The following is a 26,473-nucleotide window of genomic DNA, read 5'->3' as shown; positions in this document are numbered from 1 at the left end:
GTATGTCTAGTAAATGGACTGCATTCATATAGCGACTTTCTACTTTACTGGACAAAGTATTTTACAATTTGCCTCTCATTCACCTATTCACACACACATTCATACATTGATGGTGGTGAAGCTGCCGTGCAAGGCATTGGCCTGTCCATTGGAAGCAACTTGAACTTGGGTTTGTCACATGTGGACAAGAGGAGGCAGGATCAAACTGTCAACTTTTGATTAAAGGACAATCTGCTCTGCCTCCTGAGCAACATCCACCCCAAAGTCAATGTAGGACCTGCTTATAAAATTTGTATTAAATTGTATTTAATTTTCAGAATTTACATATTAACTTAAGATGTCTTCTCTTTTTGTCATCCTAACATACAGTTACCACTAGGGGGCAGACTGTAGCAACATGAAGAAGTTTAGGACATCCCACATATTATCAGTCAAACCAGGAAAAAAAAAAAAAAGCCGAAATAATTCAAATCTACAGTCAGGTTCTGTGTTGGCCGGGTAGCCAGGTCTCATGTAAACCATGTGAAAGCTAGTCATAACTTCCTGTTTTTACAAACTACCATAAAATAAACTGAGACAAGATGCATTTACACACACGCACACGCACACACACACGCACACACACACACTCCTGACCGACCTAAACCAGGCCTAAATGAGTTCTGCCAGCTTCTCTCATGTGGTCTCTCTGTGACGCTAGCTGGTCTGACTGCTAGCTTCGTTTCCCCTCACAGCTGCTCACCATCCACAGGCCTGATGAAAGGCTGCCTGTCAACACAGGGACAAAGACAGAGAGGCCTTGCCACATGTGTAATTAGCATTGCTTCTTTCACGAAGATTATAGATTATCTTGAGGAGATAAATGACTCGTTCATTGTAATTTGTCGAACCCAGAATAGGAAAGCTGACAGAGAGAAACCACAGAATGTAGGATAGCAGCCATCCCTAAAGGGATTAGATGCAAAACATATTTAATCTCAATCAAAATATTCTTTTGGTCATTCATTGCAATAGGTTTGATTGATATGTACATGATTATTGTAAGGCTGCATACATATGTTGAGATTGTAACTGAACAGTCCCTTACAACTCCTACAGTGTGTTTTGCCTGCTGTTCATGGCTCCACATCCACACCTCAAATCAAATGAGAGGACACACAAGGACAATGTTCAATCTTGTTTTACAAATTTTACAAACAATGATCACATATTCATCTTCTGAAAATAACATAAACAATCTACTTTGTAAAATGAATTAAAATATAAACAGGCTGACATTTTACTTTTCTTCATTAAGGCTTGCACATTAAAACATTATGAAACAAAACAAACCAGTAATAAAATAGCTTATCAAATGCATAGCATTTTTTCTTAAGACACACACTGCACATATGGTGCAATTAGAAGAGATACAAAAAGTCTACATATGGGATAAAGCATACATCATCATACCAAAACAGGATGCATCTCTTTACTGTAAATTAGCTTTTGTTAAACCCTGCAAACCATGAAAAAGGAACATTCACTCAGTGAAATGCCAGATCTTAATGTAGCTTGTAGATTGAATTTTCTACCGTAAAAATATTTACTTCCATGGCATGATTTTGTAAGACCAAACACAATTATTTCCACATGGTGGATATTGTGTTATGCAAGGAAACTCTTGAATTCCTCCAAATGTCAAATTTAGAACCGTTAAAAAGCAGGAAGGTACAGACTTTAACCTGGGCTAGTCAATGATGGAAGGTGGAAAATGAAAAATGTACTAACTCCTTTATATCAAGACCCAGCTGTAATTTCCAACAATAAAAACATGACGTTCTTCCAGTCTGAACTCTCGTTCCACATCCAATTCCCAACAAAATCCCCATCATTGTCTGAAATGGAGGGAGTTTCCATTTGAAAAAACATGCAGCCTTCCAATGGAAAATGAAAAAGGGCACTTTAGAGATGCCTGAGGCGAGATTCATTGACTAATGTGTTAAAATGGAGAAGTTATAGAAGATTACATTCCAAACAAAAGATGAAGGCATAGATAGATATATAGCTTCACATGCCAAAAAGTTGCGCTCAGATCTTGCTCTGTTAATTAAAAGCCTTCCTTTCCTTGTGTTTGTACAAAAAGCTGGTATGGTAGACAAATTGTGTTTTTTTTTTTAATGTATTTAGGTATTTTTGTAATATAATTGGGAGCTAAGATATATAAGGTGAAGTAACCAACAGAAATGATCTGAGGTCATTTTTTTGAGATGATCACTGTTCTGTACTGTACTGTACTGTACTGTAGGGGTCCATGAGGACTTGGCTTGCCCTGGAGCAAGGCACCAAACCCCCAGCTGCTCTGGGTGCCTGTCCATGGGGCAGCCACCTCGCTCTGACATCTCTCCATTAATGCGTGTCTATGTGTTGTTTGTGAGTGTGTATTTTGGCCCGGTGTGTGTAATGTGTGAAAACAACAGAGTGAAAAAAATTAATTTCCCCTTGGGGATCAAAAAAGTATGTAATAAACAGCCATTGGTCACTTTTTACTTTCCCAGCGGCCGCTCCTCCATCACTCCCTGGACAAGCAGTGTATCATCTTGTAAGGTGCTTTGGCAAATGGAGTCCCTTTGTGACCTCAGGCTGCTTTGGAAAAATGGAGCCGTCTCATTGGCCTCTTCCTGGACAGGTCTCCCGAACGCATCGTCCTGCCCCGCCCCGTCACTGCCAAGAGACGTCTGGCTGACATAGACGACGATGACATCCCCGCTAAAGTTCATCACCTGACCGCTGGAGATAAAGGTGGTGTTGTGGTTCCCAGACACCTGACCTGTACGGAAACATGTGGGAGGGAGAAAAAGAAGAGACTGTGAGAAGTAGAAAACATATAAAAGACGGGGGCACAAGAGTGGTAAAAGGGTGAGAAGTGGGACACTTTTTTTGGAAAATATTTGCCCAGTACATACATTTTTTTTTTGCCTTTTAAAAAAAGTAAAATGCCACAAGAGCGCTAGAGTAACAAAAGCCTTGGTTTCATGACAAATTAATCAACATTTCCATCTCTAACTGGTATAGAAAATGAGTGGAATGACACCATATTGGGAAATGAAATATATATATATATAGTACAATTGTGTATGACAGACATTTTTCCCCTCAACACACGGGCAGATAGAGCTTACCCTATTCATGATGTCAGTGAAAAGAGACTATATCTTGGCTAACCTCGGATGACAAATGGACAGTGAGTGGGATGACCATGCAGGATGACCACAGAGAGGCCACAGCTACATAGACCGCCATATCATATCCTTTCTGCCTTATTTCTTTCAGATTGTCCAGCACTTTTAGCGTGAGAAACTCAAGACCTCTGAAAACAAGTCATTTGTCAAGGGTTTAGGGTTTTACAGACATGGCTGAATAAATGCAAAAAAAGTGCCATTCAACTCTCTCTAACCTTTATTTTCTTCCAGTACTATAACATGTTTCTCCAGAAGAGAACGTTCCATGGTTTATCTCAACGTTATACCTGCCGCAAAATCATTTGTACAAACTTGCACTGATCTACTGATGTCCATGTACTGTTCACATATGGATTTTAGCCCACCAGGTGAATTAGGAAATAAACTGTGTTTTTCTTTCGTAAGCCATCTTTCACCACATTAAGCCTCTGGTTCCTATTTTATCCAGCATCCTGTCTGACTTTCCAGCCGGCAGAACAAGCCGTGACTCACAGCTCATGCCTCATATGTTCACACATGTGCACGGACACACACATAATCACAGTAAATCTAAGCAAACAGGCTCTAGTAGACACTTTAACACACACACACACACACACACACACACACACACACACACACTAAAAAGCACACAAAGCTCTATAAAGTTGCAAATACAAACACAATCACACACTCACAGACGTGTGTCTCTTGTGTTCCCCATCTGAGAGCCTTTCCCGGAATACCAGTCTGAGAGGTCTAGCTCGAAAATATGTCATTTCACCACAACTTTGAAAACAAAGCTTGATGGAATCTGCTTGGGTTCTTCTGTTTATCCTTTCTTAATACCAAGCTGATTTTTCTGGATGCCCAACAATTGTAGCATTACCGTATCCTGACAGGGTTTTTAAACCAAAGACTACAGTTGAACTCTTGTAGAACCCCTTTCATACTCACACTCAAACAAAACCGCAATTGTACACAGTCCTCCCCAAAAAATCTTGCTCATTTTAGACAACTTATAGTTTAATTCATCATTACTGCTTTTGAGGTGTCCTTGAACAAACACATTTAACCCTCAAAACTGCTGCAGTGGAGTATACTGTACTTTCTCCTACAGTATGTGCAAACTGTGGGAGACAAACAGAAAGAAATGAGAAGTGAGGAAGAAAATTCTGTTGGACAGGTGAAACCTCCAACCCCTTGCTTGACCTTCAAATAACACATGCGGGAAGTCCATTTAATTGGCTGTTATTACTGCATGATGGGAAATGGTGTTAATTTCAGGCCAGCCAGAGTGTAATTAAAAAACCCAGTCATCAGTGAGAGTTGAAAAAACTCTTCACATGCGTGTTTGTGTGTGTATGTGTGTGTGTGTGTGTGTGTGTGTGTGTGTGCGTGTATGCCATCTACAAAGCTTCTGTTTACCCAGAGTTCCATAGGGTTGCGCAAAGTGACCACAGCTTTAATTGAAGCAAGATGTGTGCAGCTTGAGTAATACTTTTATAACCCTGCCCACCCAACAAAACACACACACACACACACACACACACACACACACACACACACACACACACACACACACAACTGTATGTTAGAGTGTGGTTCTGGTGGTTCTCTAGCTCATCAAACACTCACATATCTTATTCCTGCTCCCTGTGTGGTCCCCCAAAATTCATAGTCCAGCTATCAATACTGGCTTTAATAAAACATATTTCTTGGAAACTATCACACACATCTTACTCTTATGCTGAAACCAATTCTGTTATTAGTTGTGTTCAGCATGTTCACCTAATAATGCCCCAGTTTGAGCCAACCACTGTTCCCATCAGGCTGTTCTGGTAATTCTGCTTGGATAACTAACCATAACCACTCAGTGTTTGAGGCACAATACATAAATATGTTTCCCGGAGATTTTTCACTTTGGCAGTGTGTAAAGGTCTCAGTGAGAACAATACAAGTTCAACCATGTGACAGTAAAACTTTCCATTAAAACCAACATGAATTTCATTCTGTTGTTCTTGGTCGCTAGCCCCACCTATTCTGGGGAAAGAGAACTCTGCTATGTAGTATATTAAATCATGTATGGGTATGACCCTGTGGTTATACCCTGTGTCCACCTGGCAAACACAACTGTGGTCCCACAGTCTTTGTAATGAGCCATTATCCCCAAGCACACAACCTCTGTGCATTCAGTTTTTATTGATATTGTTTAGTGGTGATATACAGGAAAAATCCAGCTCCATAACATCTCTTTGCATTGCCCCAAGAGAGTTAAAAAAATAGCTTGACTTGAAGCTTGAGCTTGAAGGTGTGACTTTTGAAGTCACTATTACGATACACTACACGATACACAAACTTATATTGTGAATTTTGATGTTAAGTCAAATGTACTACTAAGATTATTCACTACGTTAAAAGTATGACTTACAAAGATGATGAAAAAAAGACTGTATATCATTATTCTGACTTTAGCAAGTAAACCTTTTTAAGTTGTAGTATCTCATTCTATTGAGTTAAACTTTACTAAGAAGCTCATCATTTTGACCTGCCATAATATCTCACAATTAGTACTTTTAATTTTTTATAAAGCATAAAGCAGCTGGAGAATGACAGGAAAGCAGGAGGAGAGGGAATGACACGCAGCAAAGGGCCACAGGTCAGAATCAAACCTGTGCCGCTGCTTCAGCCTACATGGGGCACACCTTCTACCGTGTGAGTTAGATTTCACCCCAGAATATTTGCTGTAAGGGGGGACCAAGTCAAGTTTTGCATTTTCACCCACCTGAGGTAAGAGTTGGTTCAGCCAGCTGACTATGGAGGCTCTCAGGTGAGCACTCCAGTTCTGACTCCCCAGAGGAGAGCTTGTTTCCCCTGCTATCCCCCCAGGAAAGTCCCTGGCCTTGCTTCAGGCTCAAGCCTTCAGGGGGCTTGTCCAGGTAGAGATCTCCAACAGATGAGGAAGTCATCAAGGGGCTGACCGAGGTCATGGCAGAGATTGTACTGTTCTCTGTTGAGGTGGAGTCTGTGCTTGCCAGTCTGTATAATTCCTCCTGTTTTACCAGTGAGCTGTCAGACAGCTGAGGTTTGAACTCTGCTCTCACCTGAGCCTGAGACAACGGCAGGCAGAGTTCAGGGAGTGGACTGGACGGAGGGATTACAGAGGAGGTGTGGAGGAGTGGAGGAGAAAGGGAGACAAGAGATGCAACACCTGTCTCACTCTTGGACAAAACCATCTTTGTTTGATTTCCCTCACTCCTTTCTCCACTATCGTCTGCTCTTATACTCCCACTTTTCTCCTCTTTCCCACTCTCATATCCATCCCTTTCTCCATCCAGCCCTCCACACGAGCAGGTTCCTGGAGTCCCGGGGCTGACAGCCTGGCTACAGTCCTCATTCTCCCCTACTTCCAATGGCTCGCGGACGGGAATGACGCACACACAGGAACCTGCCAAAAGAGGAGACGCACTCACAACCTCCTCTTCCTCTGACACCTCCTCAGGTTCTCCAGACCCTTTACTCTGATCGGCCATCACTGTCTTCCCCTTGTTCCCTCCTTCCTCTTTCATTTCCCCCAAGAATGGCAGTGAGACCCTGACATCGGGAACAGAAGTGGGGAAGATGCATGGGAGCTCATCAGCAGGGCTGTGGGGTGCTTGGCAGATGAGTTTGGTCGTCTCACATGGTGAACATTTGGGGCCTCCTCCTGTTCCTCCTCCTGATCCACTGTGGTAAAGAGGGGCCAAAGTCTCCTAGAAGGACAGGAACAAAGAAAGGAGCATTGTAAATAACTAATATTTTGTGCATGAATAGTAAGAAATATGTGGTTGCCCAAACCCTACACCATGTAGTAATAGACATAAGAGCTGTATTTGTTTCTATTGTTTCATGTGATGATATATTTCCTAAACAATCTAAAAAGTAGGTGGGATCACTTGCAATAACTTTGGTTTCTGTGTATTCCCATAGCTTTTTAACTGAAATTCCACTTTACCTGTTGTATCCTAGTCCTCTTTAGATTCTGGACACAGGATCGCAGATTTACTAGACAAAGAAACAACATATTTAATATAGGCCCAGTTTATACCTCAAGTAAAATCTAAAGAAAATATTTTCTTTTTATATACCATAATGTATAGTTAGTTGTGTGCAATGTGTACCACTTGAGTCAGTTTTGATCCAATGTCTATGATGTATGACACCTTGAAATCATAAACCCTTGTAAAGAACAATAATAAAACATCACATCATAGCTAGAGGAGAACTTCAAGATTAATATGACTGTAACCTACCAGAGAGTAATTTCAGTTTGTCCTTGTAGCAGAAGAGGAGCAGGATAAGGAGACACAGAACAGTGATGACTGAGAGCACTGAAACGATAACCCAGGAGGGTGCTGCACCTGCAAGAAAGAGGAGTTCAGAGCTTGCTTTTCTACTCTACATCTACTGTCAGTCATAAATGTCTGCCAAAGTTACAAAAAGTAATAAATATCTGTCAAAGATGCAATACATCATAAATCAGACACGTTCTACATTTACAGCAACATTTAAAGTAGCAGAAATTATATTTGCTCTATAAAAGTGTATCTTTATTTTGAGTGGTTAAATGTGCATTAAATTAGCTCTGCATGGTGACAGTCTGCAGTGACTGTGTCCGTGTCTTACATGTCTTACCAGAGGTAAGTGGTCCACACACTGCATCAGCCTGAGCGCTGCCTGGCTGTATTTCGCTCCTGCCCTCAGCCTTACAACTAGAAAAGAGGATGAAATACAAAAACACAGAGTGAAGGGGAATATTTGTTTCCATGTTGTTTTGCTGCACCTTTTTAATATTTATCTCTAGTTGTTATTTTTATACTGATCTTGGTATTGTTTTTTTTGTTCTTTCCTTGTAAAGTGTCTTTGAGTACCTTTATAAGCGCTATATAAAATAAATGTATTATTATTATTTGTACAACTGGAGAGACTACTTGTTTTTTTCATTCCCTCTACATCTTACAAACCAATCTGCCAGCCTTTACAGTTAGATCTGCAGTGACAAACTAAGAAAGAGGAACAGATGAAGAGGAAAAACCTCTCCCTCCCTTTTTTCATCGTCATCATCATTATTATGGATCCGGCCAGCAGTGGAAGCTGGTGTCTGGTCCAGGGTTCCAGGGGAAGTGGTGTGAGTATTACTCATAACAGCTGGCTGGTGGTTAGGCGGACGACAACTACAAAATTGTATTTTCCCTTCGCTCCACCAAGAGATTCTAGGCTAAAACTGTGTGTGTGTGTGTGTGTGTGTGTGTGTGTGTGTGTGTGTGTGTGTGTGTGTGTGTGTGTGTGTGTGTGTGTGTGTGTGTGTGTGAATATATACACTTACTTAGTCCATTGTTTGCATTGTTCGGCAGTGTTGTCAGCAGAGAAGAAGCCTTTCTTACATGCAACACATGTCTGCCTTCCATTAGTAGACTCTGGAATGAATGACAAACATTGGAGTATATCTCTAAGAGACACTCCGCTTTAATTGTTTGAGGTGTGTTTTGTGTTAGTGTGTCTCACCGGGGTCCACCTCAAGTCCATATCCAGCACTGCAGGTGGGTATCCTCTCACAGTACTCACAGTTGATGGGGTGGCATTGGAGGCCGGCAAGGCAGCGACACGGCTCCTCTGCCACTGGGTTTTCAGGCCTCTTCATAAACCCCTTAACTGGCGGTCAAAGGGGAGAGTATTTTAGTGCAAAGGTAGTCCAAATCCTTGAAAGGAATGATCATGTGTGTGTCATCTCAAGTTCCACGCCGCAGGCTGATCTGTCTATCTGTGTTGCTGCTTGGGTTTGGAAGTTTGGAAGTGGCTGTGTTACAAAGAATTAGAGATAATTTTGATAATGACACAAATTGGCGCAATTTCATTTTAGCATGTTCAGCCCAAGAGACACTTTCCTGGAGTTCACTTCATCATAATTATACACAGGGACATGTTCTGTGATGTTCAAAACATTTTGAATACAAAAAGAGAACATCAAAATCAATACAATGGTACTCCAATAATTAAATACATTAATAAACCCTTAATCTTTATTTTTGTTGAGATTGTAGTATTCTTAAGGGCTTTGTTGTACAGGATAACTTTATACTGAACATTTTTGTTCTCCAATGCAAGTAGACATGGGTCGACAAATTATTTGGAAACAATATGTTTAAAGATTTTTTTCTTATTGTATTGTTAAGGTATAAGTAACAAAACCTTTTTAATACTTTTTTTGTTATATTAATATGAAATCCTTGTTCCAGCTGCAGGTACTGACCTGGGTCACAGAACTTTGGCTGAAGACAGCGCCTCTTTTCAGTCAAGCCAGGCTGGTATTCTCCACGACTACATTTAACACATATAGTCTTCTGGGAATCAGTACAGTCGTTAAACACACGGAAGCCTGACCAAAAAAAAAGAAGTGAGCGAGAAAGGTACAGAAGGAGAAAGAAAGACAGATGGAGTTAACAACCCATACATAATCACAGCAACCACTAAAAACTTAATGGAAGAAGGAAATTCACAAAATTAGAGCCCTTTTCCTCTTTTAAATAAATGGGTACTTCTTGTGGATCAAATGGCAACCCAAATTGTGTGTGTCAGTGTGGATGTGAAAACACATGTGCACATCTGAGCAATTTTTAACCAAAATGTTCCGTTTTTAAACATCCTTCCTCTTTTGATTTAAGATCTTTGTGAATGGAAATCTATTTTTATGTTATGCTGCTTCCATTGAGTAAACCAGATATGCAATAGACTCTACTTTCTTATTTTTTACCTCGATCACTTTCTGTATATATTTGTGTATGCTATTACCTGGTTCACACTTGTTGCAGCATCTGGAGTCTTTTAAATAATGTGTTTCCTCACACTGGAGAGATTTGGAGACAGCATTCTAAAAAATAACAAGACATGAAATGTTTAGTGTTTTTATGTGGCAGGAAAGCCCTTTTATGACACTTATTCAAAGATAATATGTAAAAAAGAATGACTATCATTCTTTCTGAAGATTACCAAATGATATGATTTACTTGATCAAAAACAGTGATTTATCCATCAGTGTTTTTTTCCTCAATGCATGCCATGCTTTTCTATGATACTCCTTCTTCAGCTCATCTTTCAAATCCATACATGATATTTTGAGATGGCGGTGAGTAATGAGAGGAACAGGATGGTTCAAACATTTCCAAGACATGCCAAGGAATTATTTCCACATTCTCAGAAGCACCTGACCACAGCAGTGCACTGCACACCCTCCGAACCAGCCAACGGAACCCCAATAGCAACCAGTTACATGAAGATAACCAACTGGAACTAAACTATTCTGATCCCCACTAGTGAGCTGTTGAAGGAAAATGCAAGGATTGGTTAAATGTGTCCATTAAGTAAAGGCAGCTGTTAAGCTACATTGGAGGATCATTCTATTCTAACTGCCTATAATGCTAAGTCTCATGCTGTCATTCAACAGTGTAAGATTTAGCATTAGCATGGAGTACCAGAGCTCATAAACATGGAAGTAAACAGTGAAACATCTGTGCATGTTTTAAACAATAAATGGGAACTGTAAAAGACCACGAAGGTAAGCCATGCAGGCTCTCACACACACATAATGTACACACCCTCCTGCCACACTAAATTAGAGGCCGGTAAACTCCTAGCCACACTGCTGAATTAGAGAATCTGGCTGTTATGACAGAAAGTACACCAAAGCCACAGTGTCTATATATACATGTAGAATAATACAACATATAGGCCTGACTGGTCTCTCCTCCTTCTTTTTCTCATTCAGCCCTTCTGAAAGATTTTTCCCCCATGAAATTATAGACTTATTCAGTCATTCAAACTACATGCACAAAAATGTTGGTACTACATGCATAAGTCTGTCTGCCATCAACTCATCATCAATGCTATATTTTCTTTCCCACAGTGCATCTGTTTGACCATAACTCAAATGTCAACGGTCCAAAAAAAATTACATTCTTAGTTTTACAAAAAAGTTTCATGTTGAAATATACAAATGATATGATCAGTTTTGATAAAAAAATTAAAATAATGTAATGTAACTCTAACACTGTCTTTCACACTTTCACACCCTTTCCTCCTCTTCCCCGTGTATTTTTTCCAGTGTCTGTCTGTCCGGCCTCAGGCTACAACAGCACAACATACACACTGGCAAGCGTTTAATTACCTCCACTAAGCCTCTCACACATCACCCAGTCTTTGTTTTAGACTCTAACCAGAGAAATAATGATGCACAGCGCTCATAGCTCGGACTGCAGCACTAATGAGGACCATGTGCTGAAGCAGACACAAGTGACAGAAGTAGGGAAGGTTCCCATGCTAAGAGGTTCAGGTTTGTGTACTGTAGAGAGATAGGCAGAGATGTGGAGAGACACATCTGTAAAGCCAGTGGTGGTCAATCCGTACAACTGGGCCAGAGTGCACAGGAAGCCAAAAGAATGCTGGAAATTTTATTTTTGTTACCGCTACATCTAAACATTGGGTCTTAGTTGTGCGAGGCAGTATGTTTTAAATCACTAAATACATATGTAAGAGGAAAAGAGCTGATCCACCCTATATGATTATAGGTTATTATGATGGTCAAGACAGAACATCCAACCTCAAAGCTAACTTTATATGCCATATGGATTCAAATATACACTTATGTTTGAGTGTGTGTGTGTGAGTCTAACAGAAAGAAAGAGATAGGGGAGGGAAAGTTTGATGAATGGATAAAGTAGGGGGCATTGAATGGAGAGAAAAAGACAAGGAGTATTAAGTGACCTGTTGCTCCGGTGATATTCAGTAACTACCCTTTTTTAAATCACCTTTTCCTAGCTGTGTGTTTATCTTAATACCCTTCACCAATTGTGTGATTCTATCAAACAGGAGCGTGATGCAGAGTGCATTCCATTTGCTGACAGAGTACCAGAGAATTTGCATAACGGCCACAGCAGCCATTGGCACTGAGCCAAGAGAAGCACAGTGTGACTTTATCCAGTATCACTTTATCCACGATAAGGTGCTGTAAAAGAGTAATGCAAAATTCAATCTTTGTACAATACTTGAACCTGTGATTATTCTTTAAAAGCCATAAAAACAAATCCTTTAAAGTGCCACCTGCATTAATCAGGATATTTGAAAAAAAAATCCTCCTGATAACACTTCCAAAACTTAAACTATATGAGCATCTAACACTTAGTGGATTATTACTCAATTGATAATCAAACAGTTTGCACTGTCTTATCTATAAAACCAGTTTGTGGTTTTCATGCCACCCAGCCAATAACAAATTGGTATCAAGTGACACGGTAGGTTTTTCCAGGAAAAAAAAAAATCCTCTACAGTAGTGCGAATATATTGACAAATGATGATGAATTGCAGCATGAAGATTGGCTTAATACTAAAGAAGAGCTGGGAAATCAAGACAGTGTTAGCCAAAAATCGGTGAACAAAAAAATGTCAAAACTCAAACTAAAAGAACTCCACTCAATGAACAGGGAAGAACAGATACTGCAAAAAGTTGGTAAACAAGTCCCTAGACAACTAATGTGTGCTAATTGTTTTTGATTGCACTAGACAGAGCTTAATGAGGATGTGTAAGAGACATACTAAAGGTCTTAAAACAATTCTAATTCCTTCTTCTCCCTCCACACAATGCTCAGGCTTTATTACTCAATTGAATGCCTCTGTTGTCTGTGTCGGTAAATCAAGTTTGGATCTGCAGGCCTGAGGCAATATACCGTTATTGCTCAAGCCGAGGTAGACAACACTGCTTACTGATGTGCCGGTGGGTGGATGGATAAATGGATACTAGAGAAATTATTAAAATGAATCAGCGATTTTTGTGAATGTTAGATGTAGGGAGTTAGGAAATAGGTAAATTGGTGATGGATGATTGAATGACAGATGGTCAGATATATGAATTCATGGATGGCTAAAGAAGGCGGCTAATAAAAACATACAGGAGCCATGTGGGTAGGCAATTAAATGAATCCACCAAAGCTCTGCTTATTCAAAATGTATTGACTTTTAAGCTCTTGACATCTTGAAGTAATCTTGTATTGCTCAATGTCACACAGGCAGTTTGAAATGAGTTTGGAATGGATTGGATGAAGTGGTTGAAAACCAAGAAAATGAAGGGGAATTCTTAGGGGATACTATGCGTCAGTAATGGCAAGACCATGGTGAGAACAAACCAAAGCCAAAGGTTTGCAGTGTCACCTTAAAACGTAGGTGAAAAATATCTCTTCCCTTCCACACACTGACTCGCTTTCCAGGCATTACACTCTTGCCACTACTTGAACAAATGTGACTTGTGGAAAAAAAAACATCTTTCTGTGCCATTACCACTCTGGATCTCAGCATAGACATGGATGCAGTGCTCTCCCTAAGCATTATCTCTTGCAACACATTTTAGTGAAGCAGAGAAGAAAACAAGGGAAGAAAGAGAGTCTGTTCCAGACTAAGTCATAACGATGCTGGTTTATGGTAATACAGGCAAACATGCAGTGATAGATCACTGGTGCCCAGCAGTCCCACCACTACAACCACATCTCGTAAACTACTCCACCTGGACGGAGTTAGCTCCTTGGACTAAACAACATGGACAACATGTCATGGGCCATTCACTTTTTTTCCTCAAATTAAACTGTGGCAGTGAATCAGCTGAGCCATTATGGATACAGTGAAAGGATCTAAAAACAAGAAAAATGGTCACAAGTGATGCTTTGCATAATGGTGATAGTGACAGTGAAACATAATTTGATCACATTCTTGCAGTCCCATCTTCTAGGGAATAAAACCCTAGAATATTTTTGGTTTCGGTGGCTATCCTGGATCTCGGTATGACCATTTAAGGGACTGTTCCTCACTTTGGAAGCCTCTCCTTTGGCAGAGCTAATGAGGTTCCTGATGAGCCATTTGGCCAGCGCCGGGTCCTCTTTGGACCAGGAGAGAATGTTTGGTAGAGGGAGAAGAGCATCCAGTTGCCAGCGGCGTTTTTGCGGTCAGAACAGGGATGTGGACTCGACCCAAACACAACTGTTTCCAGTCAGCGTCCGGGCGTAAAAATCCAACCTCCCCATTTCTCTCCTTCTCCCTCTGACCAGTTCATACGAATCATCAGACGTGATGACACATGTTCTGGTTTACTGTTACATACCACTTTGCCCTACTCACGAAAACAAAACATCATGATTGTCAGTATTTGGCATTGCCGCACATTCAAATAAAACTTGAGCGTATACAATAAAGAGTATACAATACGCAGTAAGTAATAAGTAAATAGTAATGGCAGAGTATACAAAAAGTAATTCTCAACTCTTTTGACTATTAAATTCACTCCCTAATTATGTTATATAGGAAATTAAACCTTCTTTTTATTACCAGAAGTGTTTTACCTGTGCGTAAAAGGTGACGAGGGCGCATGTTATCCAGCCTCGGACTATCCAACTTGTAGAAAAGTTCAATCTCATCTCTGCTGGTTAATGAACACTACTTCTGAGGCAAACTTTTCTTTCTCAGCCAAGATGACGACTCTTTATACCGAGATCCGATTCTTCTTTAGATTTCCTCACAGTAAATCACTTCTTCTTGTGTGCATAAATGCGGCGGAGCCTCCACACCGTCTCATAGGGCATTCTTGCGCCTTCATTCCCGGTAAGGCAGCTGTAGTTCCCACCTTTCTTCTCCTCTCATCTTCCTCCTGCTTTCACCCACGCGTTGTGGAGGAAGCTGCAAGCAACAGCTTGTAAAAAACTGACTGACTGAGGGAGGGAGGGAACTCCTCCCACGTTGCCATATGTAAAAAAATAAAAAATAAAACAAGTTCACCGCGCCCCTCCCTTTTCCCTCCTGGCTCTAAACACTCTCTCTCTGAATGAATTAATGTGTATGTGACAGTTAAAGTAAGTGGGCCTGATTGTTGTCAGTGATTATCATGGTAACATGAACCTTTATACACTGGAATTAGAAAAGTACTGTCACTATGTGTCTCTGGTAACCAACATGTTTAGCTGCAACAACCTGCACAACTTATTTACTTTGTCAAGGGGCACTTTTCATGTGATTGACCAAACAAGTAACATTATGATCTCATGCCCGAGATGAATACAGATGATCCCACACACTGGAGGCAAATCATGTGGTCACTTTCATAGATAATTCCTGCATTTGCCATTCATCATAGAAATTGATGGGCCGATCCCAGCATAGTGGAGCTTGCGTCCTGGAACAGCCATGACCATTTCTACAGTCTCAAAAACCCATTTATTTAAAAATATGGTAACTGCCTCCAGGAAACAGTTGTTCTCCGTCCCCAGGGTAGAAAGAGGAGATACAGTACTGAATTTGCATGGCAGATTAGATGCAGCCCACCTCGGCAAGTCAAGAGAGGGAAGGTTTGAGAGAGTGGAGAATATGTTCTCTTGAAGGTGACAGTTATGCAAATATTATATTGCATGTGAAGGCCCTAAATGGATTAAACAGGGCACGAGAGAGAAGAGGAGCGGTGCGGTAAAAGGAAAAAAAGGAGATGCATAATGAAGCAATCTTCATTCCTGATCAGAGTTAAAGTTTTTAAAGTGGACATAGAAAAGAAAAAAAGTGACAAACATGTCAAAGAATGTGCAGTAAGTGTTGCATACTGATATTTCAGATGTTTAAAAATAAGCCCACATTGACTAAAAATCAACATTGACTGATGTTCAATTAGTGTAGGCTATAGACACACAAATAACTTTTGAACACATAAGAAGTTCAATGGGAAGAGGAAGAAATAACGAGGGTTTTAAGCTGAGCCAATGGAGGTAATGGACTCTGTCCTCCCTCTCCCCCTCTTCCCGTAAGAACATGCTGAGGAAGCTGGTTTGTGGTGGAGCCTCTGCAGCTCCCACAGTAGCAATTAGGAGCCATATTCAACTTTTATACTGTAGCATTCAGAAACCTGAACGCACCTCAATAATTCACACCAAAGTCGACCCCTAACAACAAAACTGAACTTAAAAAAACAGAGAAGTCACTGTTAGGCTTCACTTCAAACTTAGAAGCTGCAATGTAGCTTGTTTGGATGTATAAAAAATTGGATCCACTGCAGCAGACACCATGCTGGTTTACAAGCATCACACTTCACATGACCTGGGTCAAAGCAGACTGTGTGGGTTGTGTTGCTTAGCATCACTTAAAACAAGTCAAAGTTCATAAAGTAGGCCTATTCCAGCTCATATAGGCTACACAACACACACACACACACACACACACACACACACACACACAGAATGGTTTCCATTAAAGTAACACACACTCGTTCCATAAAAGAAAGCAGCCGCAGCCTGTTTCGGTACCATGATTTTGGAGGAAGCTTCAAGGGTTCGGCACGGTCTCCCTTTAAAACACTGAAAAGGACACAGGGCTGAAACACATGCATATGGCACTCACATACACACAGAACAGAGCGGAATAATAACATTAAGGCTTAGCCACCATGTTCCGGTGGGTTTAGGGTTGGATCTGCATTGCTTCTGCTTGCTTTGGAAACAGATGTGATCTGTGAGTCACCCAAGTCACTAATGTGAGTAAGAGCTGCCTGCTGATGCCATTTCTACACATAACAAAAATGCCGGGAGAATTTTGAACACACACAGAAATACAGGTTCACACCCAGATGTGCATGTCGGTATATCCACGCTGAAAAGTGGTAGGTAAACAGTAGGTTGCTTGAACACACAAAGACCACAACTAGGAACGCAAATCACCTATCAGGCATCTGTCTCTGCACACACATATCTACAGACACAGGTAGACCCAAAAAAACATACATACATACATACATACATACATATAAATATATACATACACACACACACACACACACACACACTCTAGTTCCACCCTGTTGTGTATAAATTATTTGTTCACCTGGCATGTTATCAGTGATGAGTGTTGAAATATGCAAATTCTGTTCTTTATCAAGAGGCGTTTGCTTACTCCTGTAATGTTCAACCACTAAATGAGTGCAGCTCCACAATGGCCTGCCTTACCCATTTATATTTTCAACACTTTCAACACACAATGTATTGGATTCCACTATAGGTCAATCAGAAAAAACAAGTCTGTTATTGACTAGGTTGAAATTGAAACTGTGTTAAATTCCTATGAGGTCCTTCTGAGGCGCACAGGTCTTTGAATGAGATCAATTGTCTTCTCTTGATGATTTAGGCCAAAGTTAACCATATTGATACTAAAGGACAGAAAGCATGTATTGAGAGATAGTGCAATCTTGACGACAGATCTGAGCTTTTACTTCTGTACTTATTTGGAGTAAGTTGTTGGGAATGTCCCTTAAGATGGACTTTGGTTTGTTGTACTAAGCAGACAATAGACCACATCAAAGGGTTGAATGTGTGGAGCAAGGACAGCAGGAGTGTGTTTGCCTGTGTAATGACTTTGTTTTACAACCTTCAACACCTGTCGACACTTTGAGCCATGAGCCATAATCAAAACTTGGGACACCAAGAAGACTAAAAGCATGCAGACATTCAAGGATGCATCCAAAAGTATACTGTATTTAAGTACACAACTGATCTCCATCTTTTATTACACCATGACACCGATTTCAAATATACATCATGAGTACCATCCTCTTCAGTTCAGTGTATGATACAGTTATTTACTGTTTCTCGTAGAGCATATCGAAAGAGAACAACAACAAAAAAAAGAACCAAATACCCACTTTAGAAAAAAAGGTACAATTATCAGAGACACTGCAACACAGAGACAAGATGCAACGGACAGAGAGGGAATAATTATGATCAGTGTTCTCTTTAACTTCACATTGCCAAAACGGATAAACAATAACAGTAGTGATAATGTTCATTATGTATAAGACTCTAAATCAAAACAAATATATATAATAAAGAACAAAATAGTAAAGTGAAGTGCAAATTTCTTTGGAAGTTGGAATAAGTTTTTTTTTTCATTAAGACATAAATAAGTTATAAAATAGAAGCTGTCAAAACAAACCAGCGACAGAAATAAAGGCAAGACAATTTCCTTGTAGCTTCAAGTATGCGATACTTCTGAGCCGTACAGATACACTGTACAAAGCATTCTAAACAGAGCCACTTTGTTGTCTTTCAGTTATTCTATAACAAATGCAAGTTAATGCATCTATCGCACAACTCTTCTCTCCAAAATGTCATTTAAAATTCTAAATGAAATCCAGCATCCAGCAGAGTTTTGTTTCCTAGAGAAGAGTGAACTCTTCTGACACAAGAAGTACTGCGCTGAAATCAAATTTAAAGTTTGTGATACTTTCAAGTCCTGATATGTCCAGGACACAAGTCCCTTGTTGTCACTTTGGGTGCATCTCAATACTGTTCAGTGTCTTCCTCTCTTTCCCATCTTTCTGAAATGACAATGTTGACAAGACTGATTCAAAAAAGCAAATCCCTAGTCCTGGACAATGCTTTCGCCATGATTAAGGATTAAGGAGAGGAAAATGAGCAGAGGGGAAAACCTCAGCTTTCACTGCAAAACCCCATTGCTTTTCATCTTTGAAAAGCATGGAGTCATGCTGCATTGGAGATTTTAAATCAACACAACTTTCAGCAAACCTTGATTTCTTGAAATTGAATAAGCAATACATGTGGTTTTCTGATACTTAAAGCTGAACCAATGCTTTTTTTCCCCAGTAGAATGAAATGCTGCCGAAAACAGCAGGGGATCATCAGCTAATTGCAGTAGTCGATCAGTCAGCATTGTGATCACTTCTTTCTCTGGAAGACGTTGGCCAGCATTGCACCAGAGGTGGTTAACTGACCCATCTTGCTCAGGAACTTGGTTTTGGCATCCTCACCCACCAAACTGGAGGCGATGGACATGGAGCTATGGGAAAAAAGGGTGTAAACATTGAATTTGGGGAACAAGGTTAACCCTGCCTTATTACCATACATGGACTGAAAGACAGACACACGCAGAAATACAGTATAAGCACAACAGTAGAGAAAAATACTTCTGCCCCGATCTGTTGACGTGCCTATATCAGCCTTTACTCTACTTCTTTAGAGAGGAAATACTGTTTGCCAGTACAGCCCCTGCTGATTTTATAGTCTAACGACTCCATAAGTTCCTCTTTTGAGTTTGCTGGTATTCAGACTGAAACAGTGGGAGGTAAACATCTGCTAAGCTGCTGCATTGCCCAACAGAAAGACAAACATCATATCTTAACACTAAACTAAAGCCAATGAATGTAGGGAGTTCCGACTGCATTGACTGGTGAACACCATCATATGGCTTCTATATAAGAACCACTTAACAATTGGTTATCAAAATGGCTTGTGGCAGAAATGTCCATAAGCATGTTAAATGTAATACACTAGGGAATGGAAACTGGCTACAAAGAATTACACCAATGGTATGTGATGCAACTTCAAAGTCTTTTTGACTGCATTTTTCACTAAGCTGTGATAGCCACAACATATCAGGGTTTCCAAAATATTTCATACTATGAATAAAAATACATTCTACAGGGTCAAAACTTCTTAAAAGATGCTGTACATGCTGTGAAAATAACGATCCAAATGATCAATTATAGTATGAGAAGTCAAAGAAAGACATGACCGACCAAAAAGAAAGACTTGACAGACCAAAATGAAAGAGGAACAAAAAAATCTCTCGGCACAGAGTTTTGAACCTCAGAGTTTAACTGAGGGTTTTTGGGGTGGAACACACCCACAACTGAGCATATGTGCACAGAGAGAAATAGACATATACACACTTCTTAAATCCATACTGTATATGCGAACTTTTTAATGAGCTCCAAACACATGTTGACAAGATGGGAGAAACATCTTTTAAAAGAAACGCACAGTATGGCCCGTGTCCCAGCCTCTTAGCTTTACCAAACAACTCCCCTCATTTTTCTGCTCTCTCTCTCTCACTCTCTCTGTGAAGATACCCACATAATGAGTGTGGTTCCAACACTCTTACATGTTCTCCTCTTCCATGGGGATAAACCCACAGTACGGGCCCAGTTCCAACACTGTTAAATGCCCCCTCTCCTCACAGTAGGACTACTTATTCCCCCTCCAAATTCTTAACTACCACTTTAAGGCCATCGCTTGTTGCTGTCACTGCCTCTCATGCAATAATAACCAATATTTTTCAAATAATTTCAGACGTGGCAGTGTGAATGAGATGTTCTCACCCTTGTGCGTCTGCCATTCCTCTGTTTTCCACCTTGATTTCACACTCCTTGATCATAGAACTCAGAATAACCTGTGCAGGATATGACAGAGACAGATCAAACTGAAAGGTTAACTTCACAAAAAGTTCTTTGTTGTAACAAAACACCACCTGTATCTCATGAGTTACTAAAAGCGTTTTTAACTACTGGAGTGGTAGACAGATGGCGTGTGGTCTAATTCTGTCCCAACGGGACTTTTATGCATTTGTATGTTTTTTAATGCTTTAAAAGTTCCAGTTTGGAAAATAATTCCTGTCTTAGAATCTGGTAAGCAGACTTCACAGAAACAGCGGATGTGTACAGAGGAAAAGAATCAGCTGATCCTTAGTCAGCCTCAGGAAAACGCTCACATGAAATGGATCGCGTGAGATTCTGAGACACAAATAAAAATGGCAGAGGTGTGTATATGAGTGTGTCTGAGAAAGAGGTGAAGAGTCAGGCTGTCTGTCTTTACCGATATTATGTGAGATCCCCTGAGAAAAACAGACAGAAAGAGGGAGACAGTCCAGCCCATCAGTGCCTGAGTATGTGGACGAGAGACTAAATACGCGCGTGCATTGTGAGTTTTAGAGTCGGTGTCTGAATACGTGTATGGAATCCCCCCCCCTCTGCACGCAGGAGTGTTTCCTGACCTCGTGCTCAGGAGAGAGTTGCTCCATGTCGGCGCGAAGACACCTGAGGCCAGGCAGGAAGTGGTTGACCATCACCTCCTCAGAAATGACTGCACAGGAAGTTAAGGACTGGTACAGTTTAAAATGCCAGTTGATCCAAATCACCTTGCAGCCACATGAATGCATTACTATTCATAGAGTAGTAATCAAAATGCTATCTTTTCACTATCTGGGCAGATTTCAGAAAGCCAAATGTGGGTGTTCCCTTCAAAATGAAATGATCTGGGAATTTAATTAATGAGAAAAGACAGCAAAAACAACACATTTTTAACTGAACATAGCTGAATATATAGCTTTACAGAGCTAAACTGCTCATGGTCACTGTAAGAAAATACAAAAAGAAAAAAAAGAAAAAGTAAAAACCCTACTTTATACATTTTAATAACTCTTATGTATAAATCTCTGAGTGGAGATTTAAGTAATGCCTTATCTATCCAGACTGTTTTTGATTTTCTCACTACATGTATAGCTATGGAAACTAAAAAGATGGTGTTTTTTTAAGGCCAAGCAGTTGCAAATATTTTTTGAGATAGTGCTTCCAGACATTACAGAGAGGTGGATTTTACTTAAAGATAATTTAAAATGTAAAAAGAAAATCTGTCAGTGAATGAAGTGAAAATATTTTCATTTGATTGTACAAACCTTAACATATACGTATTGCTATATGGCACCAAAGTAGGTTGACACAAACTCAAATTTTCAGCACAATGGTACTTTGTCCAGGATTGTATGTATTCTGCCACCTGTCATAGCCAGTGGAGCTATACACAACACAGAGTGAACAAATCTATATATAGAGAGAGATGGGAATGCACAATTTCAGAGCTTGTCCCACTGATTACACGAGACAGAAGTGCAGTAGGAGGTAAAGCCTCTGAGGTTAGGGCTATACCTCCTGGACACTACTGCACTGTGAAATCACAGCCTGACAAAGATCCACAGGAATGAACCTCAGACCAGCTGTCCTCTACATGTGTATGTATGTGTGTGTGTGTGTGTGTGTGTGTGTGTCGGGTGGGGTTGACTGAGAAGAGTAGAGAGAGGAATAAGAGTGTGAGAAAAGGGAAATAGTAAGATGAGAAACAAGCACAGAAGAGAAGGGTGAAAGAGAGACAGAGCAGAGGTAATGTAAACGTGAGTCCTATCCTGGGAACTGTTACAAACAATTGAAGTTGATGTTCGGTCCCTCCCTCCTCTCACGCGCTTTCTCCCTCTCTCTCATCCTTTCCTTTGCTCAAACAGCCCTGTAATTACCTCTAGCCCCAAAATGGTGGCAGCTTATTTTCCCTTTCTCCTCCTGCCAAATGACAGGCAAACTCTGCCAACACATACAGTGAACCACAAACTCAGGCACCGGGGCCACGCTGATACGTACCACACAGTTATACAGGCACATTCAGGAGCACCTCTAACCAGTGCAGCTAGCTTATTGTAACGGGCCTTCCCACTGACTCACAGTTACGACAGCTAACCCTGAACCCAAGCCAACCATGACACAGACTTCTAGTAAATCCTTTCGAAATACATAAAAAAATATGTGTGAGCTGACAAGGGAACTTCACATTTCTTCCTCCTTTCACAAGGTTATCTGGCTGTTAACTTATAAGTATATAACTAGTATCAGGATTTTAAATAAAAGTCCTCCTAGAGGAGGTAAATGCAAGCTAACCAGTATATGGCCCCGCTTACACAGACCATTAGGTTTGACCTATAGAAGGATACAGCAGCAGGAGAGGGCACTGTAGGCCTCAAACAGCTGGGTGGCGATGTCAATCCTCTTGCTCTCCACCGTCTGGCTGTTGTTAGCCAGCGCAAGCTTGTGAAGATGCGGTAACACGACTGGAGGAATAAAAACAAAATACAGACAAAAAGTTAGTGCACATGACAGGCAGAGTCCAATAAAAAGAAATAGATTAGACTTAGTTCACTATTGGAATTTTTTTAAATGTATTTAAATGAGTGTCCTTACACTCATCTCTAAAGCGTGGCTCTGCATTAGGTCCAACCCTTCCAAATGTCCTGATGATCTCCATGTGCAAAGAGTGCTGATCTTGATACTGAGGGTCTTCCAGGAATGACGCCAGCTGCATTTTTACACGCTCCAGCAGCTGCACACACGCACAGAAAGTATGTTTGTACATGTTTTATAGTGATTTGTCACATTATTTTTGAAATAAATTAATCTCCAGCATATTAGCCATGTGTGCAGTCAGTTTCCTACCTCTTTTTGTGTGACTGTCTCCATGATGGTACCAAAGGCAGGGATAGTAGATATCCTCACTGAGCTAAAAGCAGCAGGAGAGCAAGACAATGGTTTGACCATTCACAGTCACTGTATCACTATTTTTGGCATTCTCCAATTTCTCAATAAGAATGCCTTTAAGCAGGAATCAGAATTAGTTAAATATTATCTGCACATAATTTGCAGATTCATTTGAAAAGGTTTAAATCATGGGATTGTTTAACCACATCAACCACAACTTAGATGGCCTCAGGTTATGTCAATAGTAGGGAAGCCCCAATCAGGTTTCCTGGGGCTATTTTCAGATTTTTCAAATCTTGTTACCGAGTCAAATTGACAGGAATTATGTTGTTTAGTTAGTTAGTTAAGTGCCCGGTAAGCATTCATTCTAAAACCACAAAGAGATAGTACTACTTTGGTTTACACATGTTCTAGGTTTTATCCAACTATAGCAATTACATAGTAATGACTAGTAATGCTAGTAACCACAGTGATGACTGAGTTGGTTGCTCACGTAGTGGAGAGCCATACAGTAACAGCCAACAGCTTTGTTGATCTACTAAGTTTATATTTCAAAAATAGATTAAAGAAATCATTACTTGACCAATACAGAAAATAGACCAAAACACAGGAACGAAACTGTAATTTAAAAGCTATTGTTGTTATTGTTGTATTGTTGCTAGTTATTGTAAGACTGAAAGATTGTATGCTGTATTTGCATATCTATTTACTTTGTAATAATATGATTTTGTGAAATAAGGGGCAGGACCAAATAAGCTATTTGCTTCCGCTTGCTCCTTCTCGAACTAATCCTTTTATATTTTTATTTTGTTTTGTTTTTTTTGTTATTAATTCCTGATTGTTTGTGTTTTTTTATGGTTTTAAAAAATGTGTTTTGTCTTGCATCATTGTTGATTGTTCAACATGATTGTTCAATTATTGTGATTGAATAAATGAAATGAAATATTTGACTGGGCAGTTGTAAAGATGATCATATGATTTCCATTGACCTATTCAGATCTGTTATTTTCTTAAAATCTGGCCAATCAATTGACCCATCAAAGATATAAAAGGTACACAATAGGGATAGACCGATTATCTGCCCTGTTTTTTGGCAGTTTGCAGATTATCGATTTCTGTGTTTTATTTGCCTGATAACCGATAAAGGTAATTAATTAAAAATTGCCTTACTTTGGTTCGGCTACAGCTCTGTATCTGTCCCTCTGCTTCGGTTTCACTCACCACTGAGTCTGACTTAATGCCCCGCCCTCAACACTATCTGACTATCTTTTACTGTGTATTATGTTGAAAGTTTCCAATTTATTAAATAATTTAAACTAGCTAAATGTTGCTAATAATAATTTGACCCTGATCTACATTGAACCCTAGATTAGAGCTTTAAAGAATATTCATCACATTATTCTTGAGCTAACGATCCCAATGAAAGCTAAAATGTTTTTTTTTTTAATTAAAAATACAAAAACATAATAATGCATAATAAAAAAAATACCTTACACTACTCAATGATTATGATGAACTGTGATAAGCAAGATTAATGGGTGCTGGTAGGGTGATGTTAGATAATCATTCCACTGTCAGGAGGAGCAGGAAAAGCCAAAAGATACACTTGAGCCATCTTGAACTCTACAGTCCGCTGATCATGGACACAGCAAGATACATGAAGGATACCATGCCAAAAATGGTACAATTTTAAAATAAATATATGTTGAATCTACAAGTCGGGTCAAGTGTGTACCCATTAGCATGTGAATTTCAATACAGAGAATGAGATGAGAAGGGCTGCATTCCAACAGTGTTGCCACTAATTTCATCATCTTGTCTAATCACAATCATGAAAGCCGGATGTACACTGGCAGCCCAAAGAGTTTTCTTTTTGCTTGTAATAGAGCTAATCTTTGAACTGTCGAAGCATCGCATGTTTATACTGCAATTAAAAGGACAAATGTGTGCCACAAGATCAAACTAGGGGAGATTTAAATCTTCATCCAACTTAAAATGTTGTAGCCAACCACTGGGGCTCCAGATCGGAGGATCATTGAAGGATGATACAGGATACAGAAGAGAGGCACATTACATCAGGCTCTAACCTCCTCTCCCATTACATAGTTGTGGTGGCTAACGAAGCTGCCTCTGATTTAACCTCAGATGTACTGAAGGGTTTTGTTGTCACAAGAGCTTTTTTTTTTTAGTGGCCATTCCAGCTCAGCGAGACACATTTCTAGGAGGACACTGCTTCACACTGTGAGGATGCAGCCCACAAAATGACAATGTTTATAGAGAGGTTTTCTTGTGTCGATTGACTCACAATTCAGGCCCACTGCACAGAGTTATAAGGGCAGGAGCCGCACGGCGATCTACTAATGCTTCACTCATGCCTCGGAGAACCAACTGCAAACCCACCACAGAGCAGGATGAGAGAGAGGGAGAGGCAGGGTGGGAGGAGACAGAGACAGGAGGAGGGAGGGAAAGATAGAGGGGGGTGGGGGGAGGTAAAGATGATATGGAAGATAGAGAGGGAGAACGAGGGGGAAAATAGAGTGACAGGATAAAACTGAGAAAGACGGGGTGAAAATAACCAACCACTAGCTGACAGATCGGTCAGGAGGAGGTGCCCTGCTTAACTGGAGTTGGGTGGGGAGGAAGAGGGTGCGGGTTACAGATGAGCATGCTTGGACTGTGCTATTGACGAATGCAAGCAATGTGCACACGCAAATCTGAACTGGTTAGTATTGCAGACTGATGAGAGCTAGCGTGGGTTAGTGATGCAAACATGCAGTGTTAGGGTTAACAGGGGTTGTGCTGATAAATCACCCATGGCCCAGCCTAAACCTACACAGGAGCAACTCCACACAACCACTGACAACTATGCCATTCGAAAGGAGAATTATATGGAGAACATGAAGAATCTGAAATTGTAAAAAGTTGATATCAAATGGAATAAATTATTTATCAATGAAGTTAGTGTCTTGAGAAATTGTTTTGTGCTGGATTTGCGCCTGGCAGGTACAGACTTGTTTCAGTGTGATAGTTCTCAGGCGGCAAAGAGAAGGGGGGAGAGAGACGCGGCGCGGTTTATTGTTGT

At 40.3% G+C, this 26,473-nt stretch overlaps 2 protein-coding genes across 14 annotated transcripts in view; both read right to left on the bottom strand.

Annotated features, from left to right (window-relative positions):
- Positions 1–928: 928 nt before the first annotated feature.
- Positions 929–14,960, bottom strand: tnfrsf11a (tumor necrosis factor receptor superfamily, member 11a, NFKB activator). 3 transcript variants are annotated; one of them, XM_035999907.1, is made up of 10 exons: positions 14,615–14,960; positions 10,029–10,107; positions 9,490–9,615; positions 8,745–8,891; positions 8,566–8,656; positions 7,866–7,951; positions 7,493–7,600; positions 7,195–7,244; positions 5,986–6,952; positions 929–2,809 (listed from the first exon to the last, which is right to left on the bottom strand). In XM_035999907.1, exons 1-10 carry the CDS (start codon positions 14,687–14,689, stop codon positions 2,526–2,528), a joined length of 2,013 nt encoding a protein of 670 aa, XP_035855800.1. In that variant the 5' UTR covers positions 14,690–14,960; the 3' UTR covers positions 929–2,525. The 3 variants fall into 3 exon arrangements, with proteins under 3 accessions (XP_035855800.1, XP_031138042.1, XP_031138043.1); XM_031282182.2 differs by having other exon boundaries at positions 7,875–7,951; XM_031282183.2 differs by having other exon boundaries at positions 7,493–7,594; positions 7,875–7,951.
- A 2,815-nt stretch (positions 14,961–17,775) lies between these two features.
- The window catches only part of relch (RAB11 binding and LisH domain, coiled-coil and HEAT repeat containing), a 44,121-nt gene continuing 35,423 nt past the window's right edge, over positions 17,776–26,473 (bottom strand). For 7 of the 11 annotated variants that reach the window (XM_031282175.2, XM_031282167.2, XM_031282174.2 and 4 more), the window contains 6 exons: positions 23,350–23,413; positions 23,098–23,236; positions 22,851–22,967; positions 21,090–21,178; positions 20,419–20,489; positions 17,776–19,097 (listed from right to left, as the gene is read on the bottom strand). In XM_031282175.2, the coding sequence (XP_031138035.1) occupies positions 18,977–19,097; positions 20,419–20,489; positions 21,090–21,178; positions 22,851–22,967; positions 23,098–23,236; positions 23,350–23,413 (601 nt within the window). In that variant the 3' untranslated portion in view covers positions 17,776–18,976. Of the gene's footprint in view, positions 19,098–20,418; positions 20,490–21,085; positions 21,179–22,850; positions 22,968–23,097; positions 23,237–23,349; positions 23,414–25,696; positions 25,780–26,473 lie in introns of those variants that run through there. The other 4 variants (XM_031282168.2, XM_031282173.2, XR_004896962.1 and 1 more) reach the window with 3 other exon arrangements.

Source organism: Sander lucioperca, chromosome 1 (genome assembly GCF_008315115.2).
Source record: "Sander lucioperca isolate FBNREF2018 chromosome 1, SLUC_FBN_1.2, whole genome shotgun sequence".
NCBI lineage: Eukaryota > Metazoa > Chordata > Actinopteri > Perciformes > Percidae > Sander > Sander lucioperca.
This window is presented reverse-complemented; position numbering and strand designations above follow the sequence as displayed.

What these genes read in the sequence shown, in the direction of transcription:
- tnfrsf11a (XM_035999907.1), bottom strand. Translation starts at nt 14,689, where the DNA reads ATGAGATTGAACTTTTCTACAAGTTGGATAGTCCGAGGCTGGATAACA. An exon ending in ACTTACCTCTGGTAAGACAT is followed by an intron (nt 7,601 to 7,865) that starts GTAAGACACGGA and finishes TCTTTCTTGCAG; the next exon opens with GTGCAGCACCCTCCTGGGTT. An exon ending in TGAACCAACTCTTACCTCAG is followed by an intron (nt 2,810 to 5,985) that starts GTGGGTGAAAAT and finishes GTTTCCGTACAG; the next exon opens with GTCAGGTGTCTGGGAACCAC.